Source organism: Zingiber officinale, chromosome 6B, assembly GCF_018446385.1.
Source record: "Zingiber officinale cultivar Zhangliang chromosome 6B, Zo_v1.1, whole genome shotgun sequence".
Lineage (NCBI taxonomy): Eukaryota > Viridiplantae > Streptophyta > Magnoliopsida > Zingiberales > Zingiberaceae > Zingiber > Zingiber officinale.
In genome coordinates, this window is record NC_055996.1 from 99,604,186 (window position 1) to 99,621,765 (window position 17,580).

Genomic DNA, 17,580 nt, shown 5'->3' on the forward strand with positions numbered 1-17,580 from the left:
AATGTTTGAAAAACTTTCAAAGTATTATTTAATTCTAGTTAATTAAACATTTTATTAATGCTTTTTCAGAAAGTTAATTAAACATTTTATTTCAATATTTCAACTTCCAGGTCGTGGCGAGACACTAGGCCTTCTTGGTTATTGGAATAACAACCACTTCCTTAGACAAAGCTTCATAAAGGAATTCTAACGTTTAATTTTTCTTCTGAAAGCCTAAAAAAAAATTAATTTAGCACAGATTTTGGAACCCAATCGAGGTTCCTTCCTACTGGATTAGTCAAATACTTAGGGGGTACATAGTCCTTGGAAAATTTTCTAAGTTGACGTTGATGATGTTTAACATACCAGTTTAATTTTTCATAAATTCTAAGTTTTGACTTTTGAAAAATATTTATTTTAAAACAAGCATCTGTTTTCAACTTTTCAATTTCTAATTTTAATTTTGCATTCTCTAATTTCAAATGTTCATTTTCCTTTTCTAATTTATCTAACTCTTTAGAAAGGGCTTTAATAAAACAAAAAGACTGAGTCAGGGTTAGATTACGTACCTTACTTACCTGACTTGGTGATGCTCCCCCTTCACTGTAGCTTTCTTCCTCTGATGTTCCTCCCCCTTCATCTATGCTCATCTCTGAGCTTGACTCTTCTTCTAGCTGATGGTTAGCCATTAGCGCTAACCTCGAGAAGGTTTCGACGTCTGATTCGGAAGAAGACGAATCTGACCAAGTGGCCTTCAGGTTCTTCTGTTTGGAGGAAGATTGTCGCTTTTCCTTTACCTTCTCTTTCTGCTTGCTCTACAATTTCGGGCAGTCATCCTTGATGTGCCCTTCTTCGTTGCAATTGTAACAACGGATTGTTCTTCTCTTTTGATGATGTTTACTCGATTGCGATCTAAATTTGTTAGATTTAAAAAACTTATTAAATCATCTTACCATTAATGCAGCTTCGGATTTGTCAATCGAGGCTTTGGAGTCAGAACCGTTTATTCTTGCCTTTAAGGTAATGTTCTGACTAGTCTTCTCTACTCCATTGGGTTATGTAACTTGAGATTCGTGAAGTTCAAAAGTAGAAAATAAATTTTCTAAGGTACTTACCTCGAAGTCCTTAGAGATGTAGTATGCATCTACTAAGGACACCCAATCTAGAGTTCTGGGGAAGACGTTGAGTGCGTACCGGATCGAATCCCGGTTCGTTACTTCTTCTCCAAGGTTGCTTAGTTGAGTTATTATCTCCTTAATCCTTGCTTGGAGTTGCGCTATCTTCTCGCCTTGGTTCATCCGGATGTTCATAAGTTGAGTCCGGAGGATATCGCATCTTGCAAGTTTCGCTTCGGATGTACCTTCGTAAAGCTCCAGGAATTTTTCCCATAGGTCTTTCGCGGAGTCGTAGTTTCCGATCCGACTTACCTCTTGTAGTGGCAGCACGCTAAGCAGATGGAACTCTACCTTTCCGTTGGCGACAAACTCGGCTTGCTCCTTCTTGCTCCACTGATGCTCTTCTTTGTCTTTGGGAACTTCAAAACCATATTTCATAGTTAGTAAAATATCGAAGTCGGTTTTAAAAAATACCTCCATCCGGCGTTTCCATGTCGCAAAGTCTCCGTCAAACTTCGGGGGATGAATATTCGCTCCGGTCATCGTCTTGATCGTTGTGCTTCAGTCGACGGTTAGTCCTCCTGAGGTGGTCTAGCTCTGATACCAATTGTAGGTGCAGCGGAGGCCGGCAAGAGGGGGTGAATTGCCTGAAAAAAAATAAAAGTATACTCTCCTCGAAATTTTTAACTCAAAAATAAAAGCAACTATAATAAGAATAAAACAAAAAAGAAACATAGATAAACCAGAGACTCGGGAGTTACCCTGGTTACAACCAAGAAGGTTGTTAATCCAAGGCGATGAAAAGTGCGTACTACGAAAGTCTCCTTTACTGTAGGCGGAGAAGCCTTTTTACACACTGAGAAAGCTCACAAGCTGCTAGGAATTGATTACAAAGTTGAATACTGAATTGATTCGTAATTCCTAGCTCCAAGGGCCTTTATATAGTCTCTGGAAAATCTATCTCGAAGGTCTAAGGCGCCTCCAATAGAGGTCCAAGGCGCCTCCAACAAGTGTGTGGATAAAACTTTATCCGAAAGTTAAACGGCCAGTTTGGCTAGGTCCGAGGCGCCTTCAACTGGCATTGAAGGCGCCTTCAATGTCTGATGAAGGCGCCTCCATCAGTGCAGTGACTCCAGCTGCTCTTTTTCTTTTACTTCCAAAGCTCCGTTCTTTTGGGTGATTCCGGCCAACCGGAATAGGGCTCAACCGAACCCAATTCCCGGCCTTCTCCTCGAGCAGGCTTCTGTCCCGGCTTAACGTCCCTCAAATGCCGCACACGTTCTTCTAGCCCACCGGTGTACTCTTCCGTAGCTCTCTCGTCCTTCGGACGCACCAAGCCCGTCAGCTCCCATCCCGTGCCGTCCTTTTCGCTAGCTGCGTCTTCCGCTCGACTTCCTGCGCTGCTAAGCTCCTGCACACTCAGACACAGGGATCAAACACAAAGCATAACCTAATCAACTTAGTTGATCACATCAAAACACCCACGGGGTCCAACACATTCATGTTGTAATTCATGACAAATTGACTATAGCTATTGGGCAATGACTGCAAGATAAGATTAGTGGCCAATTCTTGGCTTAGTGGAAATCCCAATCACTGTAGGTTTTCTACATACCCAGTCATTTTGAGTAAATATGGCCCTACGGGACTTTCTTCTTGTATTCTGCATTGAAATAACGCTTTAGAGATCTCAAATCTCTCATGTCTTGCTTGTCCTTGATATAGTTGTCTAAGGTGCTTAACTATATCATAAGCATCCATGTTCTCATGTTGCTTCTGAAGCTCAGAGTTCATGGTGGCGAGCATAAGGCATGACATATCTAATGCATCATCTTGATGCTTCTTATAAGCATCCTTAGCAGCTCTAGTGACAGTAGTGGGGTGCTTCAGGTATAGGTTGCTCTAGGACGTACAATTTTCTTTCTTTCTTGAGAACTATTCTCATGTTTCTATACCAGTCTAGGAAATTAGCTCCATTGAGCTTGTCCTTATCAAGGACAGATTGCAGAGATAGTGCCTTCTACGTACTAGACGACATGGTGATCTACAACAATAAAATGCAGAAATAGGTATCATATTAAGATCATTTAATTAGACCTTTAATTAAATGATTCTCCCATTGAATTCTAAAGCTTGGTAGGAGCAAGTCACTACTAGCTCTAAACCCAAAAGCAAAGACATTCAAGTGAGACAAGATCCACATTATACCTCATTTTGAGTTCGCTTTGGCTAATCGCTCAAGACTTGTATACATTAGGTAGACAACGTGTACCGATTGGACAAGATCTATATTATACCTTATCTTAAGTTAGTTTTGACTAATCACCCAAGACTTAGTATAACTTAGATAGACAACATTTACCAAATTACATCCTATGTAACTCTTGTATCTTTAGGTGAACAAGGCTATTTGTTCGTTTGCCTATCTTATGAAATCTACATTATAACTCATCTTGAGTTAGTTTTGGCTAATCACCCAAGACTAGTATAATTTGAATTTCATCATATGGGATATGCCTCTAAGTTCTCAACTTAGTTAACTCACACCCAAAGTCCAATAGTCGGACATCACAATTGTCATGTCGCACTCTACCAAGATAAAACGAGTCACTTTGCTTTGACAAACCTGACTACAAATGATCGAGGTAGTAGTGAGTACCAAACTTTGGTAGACATATGAAAAGGACCTAATTACGAAAGCTACACATTCATCACATACATTCATGGCATATCATGGCATACATCAACATATATGCTAATTTAAACGTGACATGGTTATGACTCCATCACTACGATCTTCTCAAGCCAATGAGAAGATCGAAAGGTCAACCTAGGTCCAAGCATCTTCTCCAAGTACTTCCTTGGTTATCGTGTGTTGTTGTCCTTCTCCCTTTTTTCACCGTCGTCTAGTAGACTAATTTTTCTCTAATTTGTACATTACAAAATCTAAAGAAACTCGAGTTACATTCGAGTGTAGTCTAAATTACAACAAGAATAAAAGGATGAAGGCACGACACGCAAGGCTTATTATGAATTATAACATATACACATCCAATCACATTGAGGTTAAAGGCCATAACCATGCACCATGTCATATAACATTCACAATATTTTATGACATAAAATTTATTATGATTTTAACAACTAATTATGAGCCGCAACACCACGGCGGTCCCGCTACCATACCTGAGACCCTACTACCCACATAACCTTTGGCCAAAATCTTGTTGTTCATAACAGTTTTGGCTAAAACATAGTTTGGCTGAAACCTTGTTTGGCCAAAACCTTGTTGTTCACAACATCTTTGGCCGAAACTTAGTTTGGCTGAAACTCTAACCTTATTTGGCCGATACCCATAATCATGTAGATCATAGTAGACATCTCATGCAAGTTCTATATCACATATAAAATTCTAACAACTTAGTATATGCCTTCGCAAATGGCTCTGATACCACTGTAGGGATCTAGCGTGCTAAACACACTTAAGTGCAGCGAAAAATTAACTAGATCCTCTCCATAAGATCCATGCGAAGGAGAAAAATAATCATATACTAAGTTTTACATAAGAGGTATACCTTTGTTGCATGCTCTTCGCAATACCGACAGCAACTTTTTCTTTGGATGCAGATCTCAGCGCGATCAAGCGTCCGTGCCTTTACGGTATCCATACAAACACATCCTTCGTTCGTCACACGAACGAAGCCTTCGGAGAAGAACCACCTTCATAGTGCTAGCCATTCATAGAGGTTCGGCCAAGAGTAAATTCGCCCAAGGAGAAAGAAGGAGGAAGAAGAGAGAATATCAAGAGTCACCCTTTCATCTCTTTTTCATCTAAATCTCATCTTATAAAAAATTCATTCCAAAAAACCTATATATATTCATCCCAAGAATACCAAGAGTCTTTTGTCTCTTTGTATTCCTCTTAATAAGTTTGATTATTATATTTGATTAACTATTAATCTAATAACCTAATAAGTCTAACACATTGAGCCTAACCCATTAATCCAATGTGTCTAATTCGGATTGGACTCAATCCAATGAGTGGGTTCATTTGAGTCTAACTCAATGAGTAACCCCAAAAGTTTAATCATCTCATAATTGACTGTTAGGTCTAATTACTAACAATTATAAGATTCTAAAAGGTATTTCTTTAGATTAATCCTTCAACTCAAAAGTTTCTTAATTTATTATCACTAAATAAGTCATTAAGTAAATTATTTAGTTTGATTCCTACTATTTCAGTTCGTCATGTTCTACAGAATCAGATAAAGATGTAATTGTTTGAAGCATAAGAGGCAAGTGAGAATTGAGAAGGCCAGCCTTCAAAAGGAGAACTTGAAGAGCATGTTGTGGTGGTACTCCTCGCCGGCCGGCACCACCTGCGACGGGAAGTTGGGGTGGTTGACGGCGTCAGGGAACCCCTGCGTCTCCAGGCACAGCGCTGCGTGCTTCTCGTACACTGCCCCGCCCTTCCCCCTCATCCCCGCCAAGAAGTTCCCCGTGTAGAACTGAACCCCCGGCTGATCGGCCCACACTTCCATCCTCCGGCCCGTCTCCGCCTCACCCACCACCGCCACCCTCCTCCAGCCCTTGTCATCCGTCCCATCTACCACGTAGTTGATGTCGTATCCTCCGGGAACACGGTCGATCCGGGAACCCACCGTCTCCGGCTTCAAGAAGTCGTACGGCGTGCCACGCACAGGCGTTAGGCGGCCGGTGGGAATGAGATAGGCGTCCACGGGGGTGATCCGGGAGGCGAAGATTTGGACGGTGTGGGAGAGGATGGTGCCACGGTTGTGGCCGCGCAAGTTCCAGTACGAGTGCTGCGCCAAGTTCACCGGAGTGGCCTCCGTTAGAGACTTGCCGTGCATCGTCACGCTGAGGTGGTAGTCGCCGGAGATGCTGTACGTCACATAAACGTCGAGGTCGCCCGGAAACCCTGCAATATTGTTATCGTCACTATTAATAATAATAATACTTATAATTATTTTCTAAAAACAAAAACAAACTTATAAGATATATATATTTGCTAAACCAGTCTTATAAGATTTTTCTTTCTAAATTATAATATTAATAAACAATTTTCTAGCAAACATAACTTTCTGAAATGTTAAATTTAGTAGTAGATTTACCTTGTTCTCTGTTAAAACTATGGTAGTATAATGTGATGGAGGGGAAGTCTCCCCCTACTATCTCCTTCACTGTCCATATAACATGACTGAATCCTCTGTGTCCACCTGAACATTAAATAAATAAAATTTATCTTTTCCACAGACAATATTAACTATAAAAAAAATAAAAAATATTTTTTTTAAAAAAAAGTTGCAATATCTATACCATGTAGTGTGTTATTTCCACTGTTTCTAAATAATCTGTACACTGTTCCATTAAGAACAAACCGGCCACCTGCAATCCTGTTTGCAACTCTTCCAACTAAAGCTCCAAAATAAGCTGAATTATTCTGAAGAACAAAAAACAGAAGAAAAGAAGAAGAGATTTTAACCATTTGAATTCAAAAGAAGTGCATTTCTGAATTCCTTCCTTCATTCATCAAGGAATTCTTAATTGTTTCCAATGATCAAGGAACCATTTAATTCGACTGTAAAATACATTAAAAAATATGTTCGAAATAGCAGGTTCACATGGCACTCACATGGAAGATTCAGATCACAGATTTCTATACAATATTATAATGTTATATCATTGACTAGATATGCTTCAGCTAAGCATGATAATGATTTTCAACTTACAGCTTGAATCAATCCTCTCTTTTCTTTTTTTTTTCTAAAGGAAATGATAATCTTTTCTTTTTTAAAAAAAAAAAAAAACTAAGATAATCTTTTGTTTTCTATGCAGAAAAAAAAAACTATGATCAAGAACAGATTCAACTGAAGCAAGGATGAAATCTTTGTTCTTACTATATATGGACCAAGTCCATCGAAGCCAAGAACAACATCAGCCAGATTTCCTGCAAAAAGGGGGGAAAAGGGGGAACTAATAATGAATCTGAAAAAAACTTAGACTGACTCATAAAGATCAACTGGAAAAACGAATCAGATTGCCTGTACCTTTGGAATCAGGGAGGATGACAGAGGTGATGGTGGCGCCCCAGTTGGTGACCTTCACCGAAAAGTTCCCCTTCTTGAGCTCATAGATGCCGACCCTCTTCCTTGGGGTTGCATTGCAGGTAGAGCTCAGGAGAGCCATGAGGAGGAGGAAGAAGACAAGGGAAAGCTTGGCCATGGGTGGAACAGTGGAACGAAGACGGAGATGACGATAGATCAGAGATGGAAGAAGAAGTTCGGAGTGAGTGAGAGGAAATGAGCCTCATAATTTAGTGGTAGAAAGGGTGAGTGTGGAATTTTGAACTTTTGTGGAATTAAAACAAAAAGCCAAAAGTCCGGAGACAAAAAAAATTGATGCTTAAAAGCTCAATGTAGAAATCTGTAAGAAAAAGTTTGGAATCACGTGAAATTAAATTTTATATATTTGTCTAATTCCTCAAATATTAATTTCATATATTATATTAAGAATAATATTTTTTAAAATATAAATTAAAGATTTTAATTTATACAGAGTATTTTTTTAATTATAAACAATAATTTTAAATAGCAATCGATTAAATATTTTTTATAAAATGATTGATTTGTGTTTAAAAGTACTATTTTGAATATAGTATTTTTAAATTGATATATGAAAGTATGAATATAATTATAGAGAATTAGATGAATAATAATATAAATTTTTTTATAGATATTCTAAATTAGTGTTAGTTTACCTCTTAATCACCGTCAATATTATAAGATATGGTTATGTAGCTTTTGGCGTCTTAGTTTGGATGGGTAAGTTGAAGGATAATCGATGATTAAGTGGATTAGAGAGGTACATTTGCACAATTATTACACGGGTTGATGTTGCGGTTTGTAATATACACAACTTACAGGGGGCCAGATGTGATGTTTTTAACCTTGCCAAGAGAAAATGACTATTTAAACCCTCTATTTTGGCATTATTCGGAAATTTTTGTCTTTTTTGGATGTGTTTATCTTTATAACCGTTTATGCATGGCTAGTCCAATTGTAGTTTATTCTTTTTAACCTTCTGTCTTTGCATACAAGCATCGGGTGCAAATAAGAATGTTTGAAATTCGTTGTTTTTATTTTATACAAAAAAAAAAAAAAAAAATTAGATCCGACACGATTCCGGACCCAACTCGATCCGATAAACGCAAACCCGTTAACGAGTCTCTACTGCGTGCGGCTACAAGATTAGATCTGAATGGCCGCTGCGGTGGCGCAGATCGGGGAGTGGCAGCGAGATCGCCGGCGATGCAGTTCTTCAGCGGCTCCTCGGTGGTTGACGTCAGCCTGTCCCCGACGGCTCCTCCCGGGACGGCCACTGGCCACGCCGGGAACAACGCCAACGTGCTCTACATCTTCAACCGCAACGGCATCTGCCTTCTCTACCGCGAGTGGCACCGCCTCCTCCGCACCCTCGATGCCAGCCAGGACCAGAAGCTCATGTTCGGACTCCTCTTCTCCCTCCGATCCTTCACTGCCAAGATGGATCCGGTCAGGTGCGCGTTTGACTCGACCCTTTTCATCCCTTGAGCTCGATAGGAGCATTGAATCCCTTTGGTTCGGCAGCGCGGATAAGGGCAATCTTGGGGTGCCACTTCTTCCGGGCCAAGGTTGTTCCTTTTACAGTTTTCGGACCAATACGTATAAACTGAGCTTCATGGAAAGCCCGTCCGGGATAAAGGTTGGTTAGATGTTTCTTTCCCATTTTCCCTTCTCTATAATCTTTAAATCTTTTGGACCTTATGAATGCCTTTGTGCGCGTACTGTACCTAGACATTATAAAGTATATCATGGTAAACTTACATAATTTTAATTTGGTTTTCAGTAGGCAGATGATTTGATTAACTGAACATATCTCTACTTAGGTAGAGTTCGAGCTATTATGGGTAAGAATCTTGTAATGTTTGTAATAACATTTAGTAGAAACGACTATTTTTTAGGATTGATTTATTAGGAAGTATGTCGGGTATTAAAAAAGAATATATGATTTCTTGTAAGGGAAGATTTTCAAATGTAGAATTGTTGAGTAGCTTAAGGCACTCTTGATACAGAGTTTTTTTATCATCATGTGATGTGCTTTAGGCTAATTGGTATTTCTTTGGGGTCAGAAATGAAATTTAACAATACCAACTAGATGGGTTCATAAAGGCTTATTGTTTGTCAACAATACCAACTAGATGTCACCTGGGTAACTTTATGAAAATAATTAATGTCATAAACAGTCTTAGCCTTTATATTTCAAGCATGATTTTCTTACCCCTGAAATGCAGAGCTGGTTTCTGTAAGCTGGCAGTTTATTCTTCCCTAGATGATATGCTCACTTGTTTTTACAAGGATAAGGTGCAAAGAGTTTAAGTCAGTCTAAACACTACATTTTGGAATTGTGTTTTATCCTTCAGATTTTGATTTCACAATCTCAGCTCTTAGGTTAATATTAAAAGAAGTTTAAAGAATGTTTTGTTAGTACACCTTTAAACTACGATAGACATTATGGTTGCTCTTCCAAATTCTAGCTTTACTTTTTAGTTTAATCCTTAGGGTTTGCTTTTGGTTAATAGTCAACCCCACTCAATGGGATAAAAGCTTGGTTGTTGTTGTTTTTTGTTAATATTTTATTGAACATTATGCAATATTTTGCATGTGAGTGATAGCAAGACACTATTAAACAACCCCACATACAAGCGAAGGCGACACAAATAATCCAATCACTCATTAGCAGTCAATGTCAGTCATGTGTGAGTGGTGAGTAGGAATACTATAGACCAAGAGGGGCACACCTTCGTGCTGCAGGTAGGGAGTCCCAAGGGGCTAAATGGATGATATTTTCATCCTTAACCAATCTGCTGCCTAGAACTACTGCAGTGCATCACTAAAATTTTGCATGCGAGTGACAGCAACACTGAATCAGACAGCCAATGGCCTCATACAGGCAAGGACTAGAGAAATGATCCAGCTACACGTAATTTTCTGTTTGGTTAAGCCTAACAAGATATAAGTTGACTTGTATATTAAGTTCTAAGAGCATGCTGCATTGTACATTCTAAATTCTTCTAATTCACCTTTATAATGATGTTTGAGAATAAGAAAAGAAACAAAAAGATGATTTTTTTCCTCTGACATCAGAACTTATTAATTTGCAAACAAACTTGTGATTATGTAGCACCCTGATTTGGCTTCACCTAAAGATTTATGGTTAATGAGAGTGATATATAGTCTTAGTTGTGTGAACCAATCATAACTTTGTCATAAGCATTTTGATCCAAATGCATGGTCCTATCAAGTTAATATATTAATTGTTTCATTTGGGTTGACGATAATAATTGGTGCAGGTGTTAACCTAATGTTAGGCATAGTGAGGGATTTGGAAAGAATTGTCTGTGTGATAGTGGACCCAACCCTGGGCTTGATCAGGGGTGATCCTAGGCTATCTGTTGGACTTTCGTCATTATGAAAATGTCCAGCCTTAAGTTGAAGGTGGTTTTGGCCTTCTAGTTTAGTCTCACATATGTGAGAGTTGTGGGCTAATGAAAGGGATTCATGCTGGACCAATTGTTGGAAGCAACAAATTAATACATTGATTCTCTCATTTATATTTTTTGTTGCAGTATAAGTTGCTAGTTCATTTGTTTGTGCCCTTTTGTATTGTTTAGAAAGGTATAATATATGCATTAGTCAATTTGGACTTTTCAAGATCTAATTGTTCTAATCTGGTACTGAGAAGGCATGCTTTTTAAGATCTTCGGCTAAGATGGCACATTGATAGTTATTGGAATGTCAAGTTTGACCAAATTTAAGCTTTGCTGGATCCAAATAGTGTGATTTATTATTGTGTTTAGACTCATGCATTTTACTAATGTGGCAAAAGGTGACTCGCTCACCCCAAGCGCCCCTCATCGCCGGCCCTACAGCGAGATGAAGAGAGTAAATCACGGTGACAAAATGGCCTCTCCAGGTGGGAGGGATTTTATTCCCTAAGGAATTGCTCCTCCGGGGATTCACTCTCATGTGGCTATCTACAACCCAAGTACCAACTCGGCTATGTCCCGTGGGGGCACATGCATTTTGCTAATGCCCTTATGCATGGAAGTGTTTAAATACGTTGCAGAAATCATTGGCATAGCCATCATTCAATTTATCTATATTTTGTGTTACCATACCGTATACCAACATGTAGGTTTCTTCTTTTAAACTTGAAAGTAGCACACATAAATCAGTCACAAGAGTGTAACTGGAACTTACAGGTCTGTGTAACCAGGAAACCTTATAATTCTTAAATATTTGATAGTTTGCCTTCAAAAGGAAATTGGTCTAGATCCAGTCTCTGGGATCAGCTTTGTTTATCCACAGAATATAGGTCCCTGAACAAAGAAAGCGTATAGATCAAATTATGAAATGTTGGCATCTCATGGGAACTTTTTTTGCCACTCATTTTTAGTATTTTTGAATTGAAAATCAGAAGACAATATACATCTTTAACTGGCCTCCTACTTTAAAACTTTTCAGGGAATGTCAATTTTGGTATGTTTTCTGAAAGCATCCAGGATATAAAATACCCATTTTGACTTGAGAACTATTATTAGATCATAAATGTATATTTAACTCTTTGAAATAACTCAAAATAGTATTGAAATTTAAATTACTATTGTGGCTGTTATCTTGATGCAGCTTATTCTAATTACACACCCAAAGACTGGTGATCATAGAGAATCTCTGAAGCATATTTACAACCTTTACGTGGAGTATGTTGTAAAGAATCCTCTATACGTCACTGGGACTCCAATCAAGTACGTCTCAGCTCACGTTTGCAATGTCTACTTTTTATATCTGTTGTATGTTCATGTATACCAACATCAGTTTACTTTATGAAGTCCATAGTTGTCATCATGCAATTAATGGCTCAATTATTAACATCATAATTAAGATTTCAGTTTTCTATTTGGCTATGCAAAATTCACAAACTTTTAATCGCTCTGATTTTTTGTTTTTTTTGGGGGGGATATCTCGTAAGAGATGTTAACTACTAGGCAAGAACATGCTCACAAATTTTTCCTGATAGTGTTTCCATGTTACATCTACAAAAATGAATATACCACACATACAAGTTCTCACGTCTTCCTGCCTTTTCAGCTTTGTTAGTCTTTGTTACTACAAATTCAAATAAGTGATATTGAAATTTTGGAAGGATGATTCCCATCTGTATAATTCTCAATTAGAACTTTTTATTATTCATGACATTTGTGGGATAAAAGAATGCATAGAGTAGCATATTCTGGTTATTGGTTTTGATTTCCCATAAGAGATGTTAACTCCTAGGCAAGAACATACTCAAAATTTTGCCGGATAGTGTTTCCACATGTTATATCTACAAAAATGAATAGACAACACATACAAGTTCTTACATCCTCCTGCCAGTGCAGCTTTTTGTCTTTATACTTGAGCTCAAGATTACAACAAATTCAAATAAGTTGACATTGAAATTTTGGAAGGATGATTCCCATCTGTGTAATTCTCAATTAGAACTTTTTATTATTCATGACATTTGTGGGATAAAAGAATGCCTAGATTTGCATGTGCGGGTTATTATTGGTTTCTTTTGTACAATGTCTATGCTTTGGTTACTGTAAGGTCAGTAATTTCAATAACTTTTTTTATTTTCAAATTGTTGACAAAACTGACTCTTTCCATAAGTATGGCTATGAGATATATGAGATAGGGAATTAGGTGCTAACAAATATCTTTACCAACTAAGCTATCTCTGATACCTTCTATATCGCCATGTTTTGTTGATCATTGTTATGAGTCTACACCTTTTGGCGGCTTCAGTCAAGATTTCATGATCTCATGTAGTCAACACTAGCTCCTCTTTTTAAAATTTTACAAACACAAACATACATCGATGAGCCTTTCTGCAATTAGCTAGCACATGAACTTTTTCACATCTGTTTGAAGAAGCAGCAAACATTCTTATCATGGGAGTTTAATGCACGAGTTGACCGACACAACCACTCTCTAGTAGTCCTATACAGGACTATATTGTCACATGCCTTCTGCCTATTGTGGAGGTCCTTTGGAGAACATGCACATTCTCAGTAGTCTTATCCAAGACTATCGACTCGTGCAATGATCTCACACCAATTGCCTACTGTTTTACTAGCATGCTACTGGAAATCTTTGGCATCTTGAATGATGCCCAATCTAAGTTCGCGTTCTTCTATTTATAGGCCATCAGCTAGACATAATTGCAAACATCCGAACACTGGCCCAGCAACATTTTTTGTTGTTTTCAGGTCAAACTGCATTGACCTCCTCAAAAATGCCAACTTTCTCATGTTCTACAAATCTCACCAAAACAGCAATATCAATCCACACCTTTTCTACTTGCTTAACAACAGTACAACACAGATGAATCAATCCATAGGAATTGTTGCTATAGGCAACGATCAATGCTATCAGACCTACAATTAATTGTTTGTTTAAACTATTCCGAATCGTGTTTCATACATATATCAACCTGTTGATTTCCCTCTGTAAAATACTAAATACTAGAGTTTCCCAAGGCTAATTGCTTGTCTCTACTTGTAGGTCTGAACTCTTCACTACCAACCTCGACCAGTATGTGAAAACATTGATCTAGCTTGCTGTGGCAATTTGGAGCATAGATTGGATTCAAATTTGTGGAAATGACACAGTCAAGCTTTTTCACGTTAATTAATATTGCATAATACAAATTTATACTTGTTCTTCTTGTAAGTGGCATGGGATTAGATGATTTAGACATCAGACTCAGATTATGTAATCATCTTTTTTGCTTCTAAATTTCTAGTTTTTGCTTTTGCAGAGTTGGTGGAATACAATATCTCAAACGTAGATGTAACTGTGACATTTTGCCTTGTTCCAAGCATATTTTAGGTTTTGATAATTCATTTTTTCCAAGTGAAATGAATCACTTTCATTTCATCTGGTAGGTCATCAAGCCCTAATCAATACATCTTTTAGCGTAGACTTGTAATTGAAGTGGTTGCATCCGATTTACTTTTGTTGAACACACTGCATAGCTTTCTTTTAATAAGATCTGGTAGGTTATTCTAATCAGCATTAGAATTCTGCATCATAAACACATTGCATAGCTTTATTTCTTATACACACAGTACAAGTGCACCGAGTACAAGCTCTCTATTATACCAACAAAGTAATGGAAGGGTGCTATAAACCAGTATTTGTTCAACAAACAAAAGAATTCAATCATAGCTAGGGATGAATGAATTCGATGAGAACAAGTCGGGGTATGGAAAATATGGATCTTCCTCTAGAGAAGGCAAGTGCTGCGGCACATGAGAGGAGTGCAGATATGCCCCAGAAGTATGGTTGTGGTCTCTGATTTCAATTCCTGATCATACGCTGCAATATTGTCATTATGGTACCACTAAAGAGTGCTGCGGATGAAGTGTAGCATCAGGTAGAACTCATCTTCGTGACAAGCTCATTGATTTTAACCTCAGCAAGGTTTATTGCATGTTCTGCTGTTTGAGCTGCAGACTTCTTAGCAGCTGCTAAGACATCCTGTAAATCAGAGGGTTGTCTCGTTTTTGTTCCATGGAAGGGAAGGGAAGGTAGCTCACTCCTATGTGCAGAAACTAAAGCAAAAGTTGTGCCACCATGCTTTTCAGCAACAATTAAGATAAAATATTTTAAATATTTTCACAAAACAAATAACACTTCATTAAAAAATACATCATTATGAATCTAAATTATCAGAGTATTTTTATTTAATAAATATTTTAAATATTACTTATTTGAGTTAATAAGTAATATAAATTTATAATATTTAAAATTTACATAATAAATTCAATTAAATTAAATAATATTAATTTATAACATTTAACAAAAATTTAAATATACATTTAATATTATAATATATTATATTAAAGAAAGTAGTTTTATAAATTTAAAAATAGAAAACAAAGAGAATAAAAAGAAAATCAGCACTTGTAATAAAATTATGTAAAATACAATTTTATAAGATATATAATATCTTAAATACAACTATATATATATAAGAATTATTATATTCAACGCAACAAAATTTCACAACAATTATGGCGTCCACATGGCCATCTCACTACCTCGATTTGGTCCGCATTAGATTATTCACTACAATTAATAATTTGGTAAGATAACATAATTTAATGATTTCTATATAGGTAAGTAATTATATATTAACTAAATATATTTTGCATTATAAATAAATTCTTTATTATTAGCTACGAAATATAATAAATAAGGAGGCAGGCAGGTAGCTCATAATTTGTGTGTAAATTAAATATTATGGGAAATAATATAATATAGGATTTAATTAAATAAAATTATATGTTTATTTATAATTTTGGTGTAAATTAAGCTTGTTTCTATCTCACCAGATCGAAGCATCCAAATGCAACTCCCTGCAGGACACAACGAAATGTCGGTTTTTTATTTCCGAATGAAATTTCAAAGAAAAGAAATTTACCTGATGATAACGGGACAACGCACGACCGAAACGAGGCGTAAACCATAAAACCAACGGCGGCTCATTCCAAACGAGACCCATAGCCGGAACATAACGGAGAATAGATGACGGGGGTCTTGCTCCCATCACTGCAGACAAAAACCACAAGCGCATCAGCTCCTATTGGTTTTGTATCAACACGAATTAGTTCGCAACATTGATTGAAAAGTTAACGGACTGTAATTCAAGATGAATTTTGTTGATTTCTTTTCTCCAAAGTGTTTCTTATCAGTTTAATTCCGGTGTTCGTTCCAGCGTAGCATCGACGCTAGCTAGATGAGAGTATGTACAAAACCGACGGATCGGATCAAATCGCCGCCTCAATTCCATCTACCTGATCTAACCTGCCTTTATTGGTACAAAAAAAATGCCCAAAATGGGAAGGAAAAAAAAAACTCCAGTGTCGCCTCCGATCGGAATCCGAAGATCGCCCTCGAATCTGGCGGTGGTGGCGAGGAGAAGAGAGTGGAAGAATAGTGCTTGTTGTTTTTCGACGAACCTGGTTCTAGATCGGCGAATCAGATGGCGGAGATTTAGGGATCTTCAGCCTTGGACATCCGGGAGAGGCGGCTAGGGCGGGGTTGGAAAGCAACCCGCCGCCGCTGCTGGTGGGAGGACGGGCGGATGAGAGCGGAGAGGGCGCGCTTCACCAACTCTCCCTCCACCGCTCCGATCCGGACCAGTGAGTTGGCCATCGCGGACCTCCTCGCGTTGAGCCTGTTCGACGGCGAAGCAGCGGCGACGGTGGAGCCGCCGGCTTCGCGGAGGTTGAGGCCCTTGTGGAGGTGGCATCGGAAGGATCCCGGGTGGGTGGACGGTGAACAGAGACAGGTACGCCGTCGAGCAGGGGAAGATCGTTTGTCAGCCCCCGTGGCAATGGAGCGAGCGGGAGAGGCAGACCGGCTATTGGAGGAGAAGAGCACGGAGGGGGCGAGGGTAGATCCGGCACCGGCGAGGTGGACGCGGGTGGAGGAGGCGGATCGCTGGTGATGGTGGAAGAAGGTAGCAGGCGAGCAAGCGGAGAGGCTGGTGGAGGACGAGGCGAAGCCGGAGCGGCCCTCCGCCGGGGCAATCGACCGCCGAAAAGGACATGCTGATCCCGAGGACCTTCTAGAAGACGCCATACCCTAATCGGTATCTATTTTGGCAAACATCGATCAACTCGGGTGTGGTATTTATAGCGAAGCCAGCAAGGGGCACAAGTGTAATAAACCACAAGATACTGGAGCGGTTTGGTTCAGGCAGGCGGAAGTCGGTTGGCTCAACTCGATGGGCGGGAAGCCACGGATTCACTAATTCCATGGGCAACGCAGTGGACTCACTGCGTGAAAGAAAGGTCCTACTTCTTGTTATTATTACGATCGATGCCACCCACTCAAGTACCCGATTGGGAGACGGCAGCCGACTCGATGGCTCGACGTGATTAGCAATGAAGGAGCGAGGGCATTTTAGGGAAATCGGACGCGTCTCTTGGGAAACAGAGAAGCCGGCGTGTAATCCAACGCCTAGAAGAAAAGCCAAGTTGCCGTTTTTTAATGGTAAATATGTCTTATTCTGATATATATAATTAATATATAAAATGATATTATTAAAATATTTATAATAATAATTTAAAAAATATATTCTGATTTATCAGATTTTAATCAATTTAGTATTATCTGTTTTTTATCATTTCTTTTCCGTTGCTTTTCTTTAATGTAATTCCGCTCCTTGTTGAAAAGCTATAAAAAGCTGTGGAGGCGGGTATCTGTGAGCTACTATTAAAGTTGGTTGGGTTGTCGTCGTTGCAGTTGGAGGTAGACACGTTGTGTGGATCGAAACACGTAGCATTAGTTGTCGATTAGTTGGGCGACAACTGCAC

At 38.6% G+C, this 17,580-nt stretch overlaps 4 protein-coding genes across 4 annotated transcripts; 1 reads left to right on the forward strand and 3 right to left on the reverse strand.

Moving 5' to 3' along the window:
- Positions 1 to 5,299: 5,299 nt before the first annotated feature.
- Positions 5,300 to 7,441, reverse strand: LOC121988455 (galactose mutarotase-like). The gene is made up of 5 exons (XM_042541889.1): positions 7,163 to 7,441; positions 7,013 to 7,062; positions 6,432 to 6,555; positions 6,227 to 6,331; positions 5,300 to 6,033 (listed from the first exon to the last, which is right to left on the reverse strand). The coding sequence occupies exons 1-5, from the start codon at positions 7,335 to 7,337 to the stop codon at positions 5,417 to 5,419; spliced, it is 1,071 nt and encodes a 356-aa protein (XP_042397823.1). The 5' UTR covers positions 7,338 to 7,441; the 3' UTR covers positions 5,300 to 5,416.
- Positions 7,442 to 8,349: 908 nt separating this feature from the next.
- On the forward strand, positions 8,350 to 14,023 carry LOC121988456 (trafficking protein particle complex subunit 1-like). Its single transcript, XM_042541890.1, has 4 exons — positions 8,350 to 8,670; positions 8,741 to 8,855; positions 11,840 to 11,958; positions 13,757 to 14,023. Exons 1-4 carry the CDS (start codon positions 8,423 to 8,425, stop codon positions 13,806 to 13,808), a joined length of 534 nt encoding a protein of 177 aa, XP_042397824.1. The 5' UTR covers positions 8,350 to 8,422; the 3' UTR covers positions 13,809 to 14,023.
- A 247-nt stretch (positions 14,024 to 14,270) lies between these two features.
- On the reverse strand, positions 14,271 to 16,226 carry LOC121988459. Its single transcript, XM_042541892.1, has 4 exons — positions 16,219 to 16,226; positions 15,681 to 15,808; positions 15,589 to 15,615; positions 14,271 to 14,833 (listed from the first exon to the last, which is right to left on the reverse strand). The coding sequence occupies exons 2-4, from the start codon at positions 15,804 to 15,806 to the stop codon at positions 14,627 to 14,629; spliced, it is 360 nt and encodes a 119-aa protein (XP_042397826.1). The 5' UTR covers positions 15,807 to 15,808; positions 16,219 to 16,226; the 3' UTR covers positions 14,271 to 14,626.
- Positions 15,895 to 16,870, reverse strand: LOC121988458. The gene has a single exon (XM_042541891.1). The coding sequence runs from the start codon at positions 16,841 to 16,843 to the stop codon at positions 16,253 to 16,255; it is 591 nt and encodes a 196-aa protein (XP_042397825.1). The 5' UTR covers positions 16,844 to 16,870; the 3' UTR covers positions 15,895 to 16,252.
- Between the last annotated feature and the right edge of the window lie 710 nt (positions 16,871 to 17,580).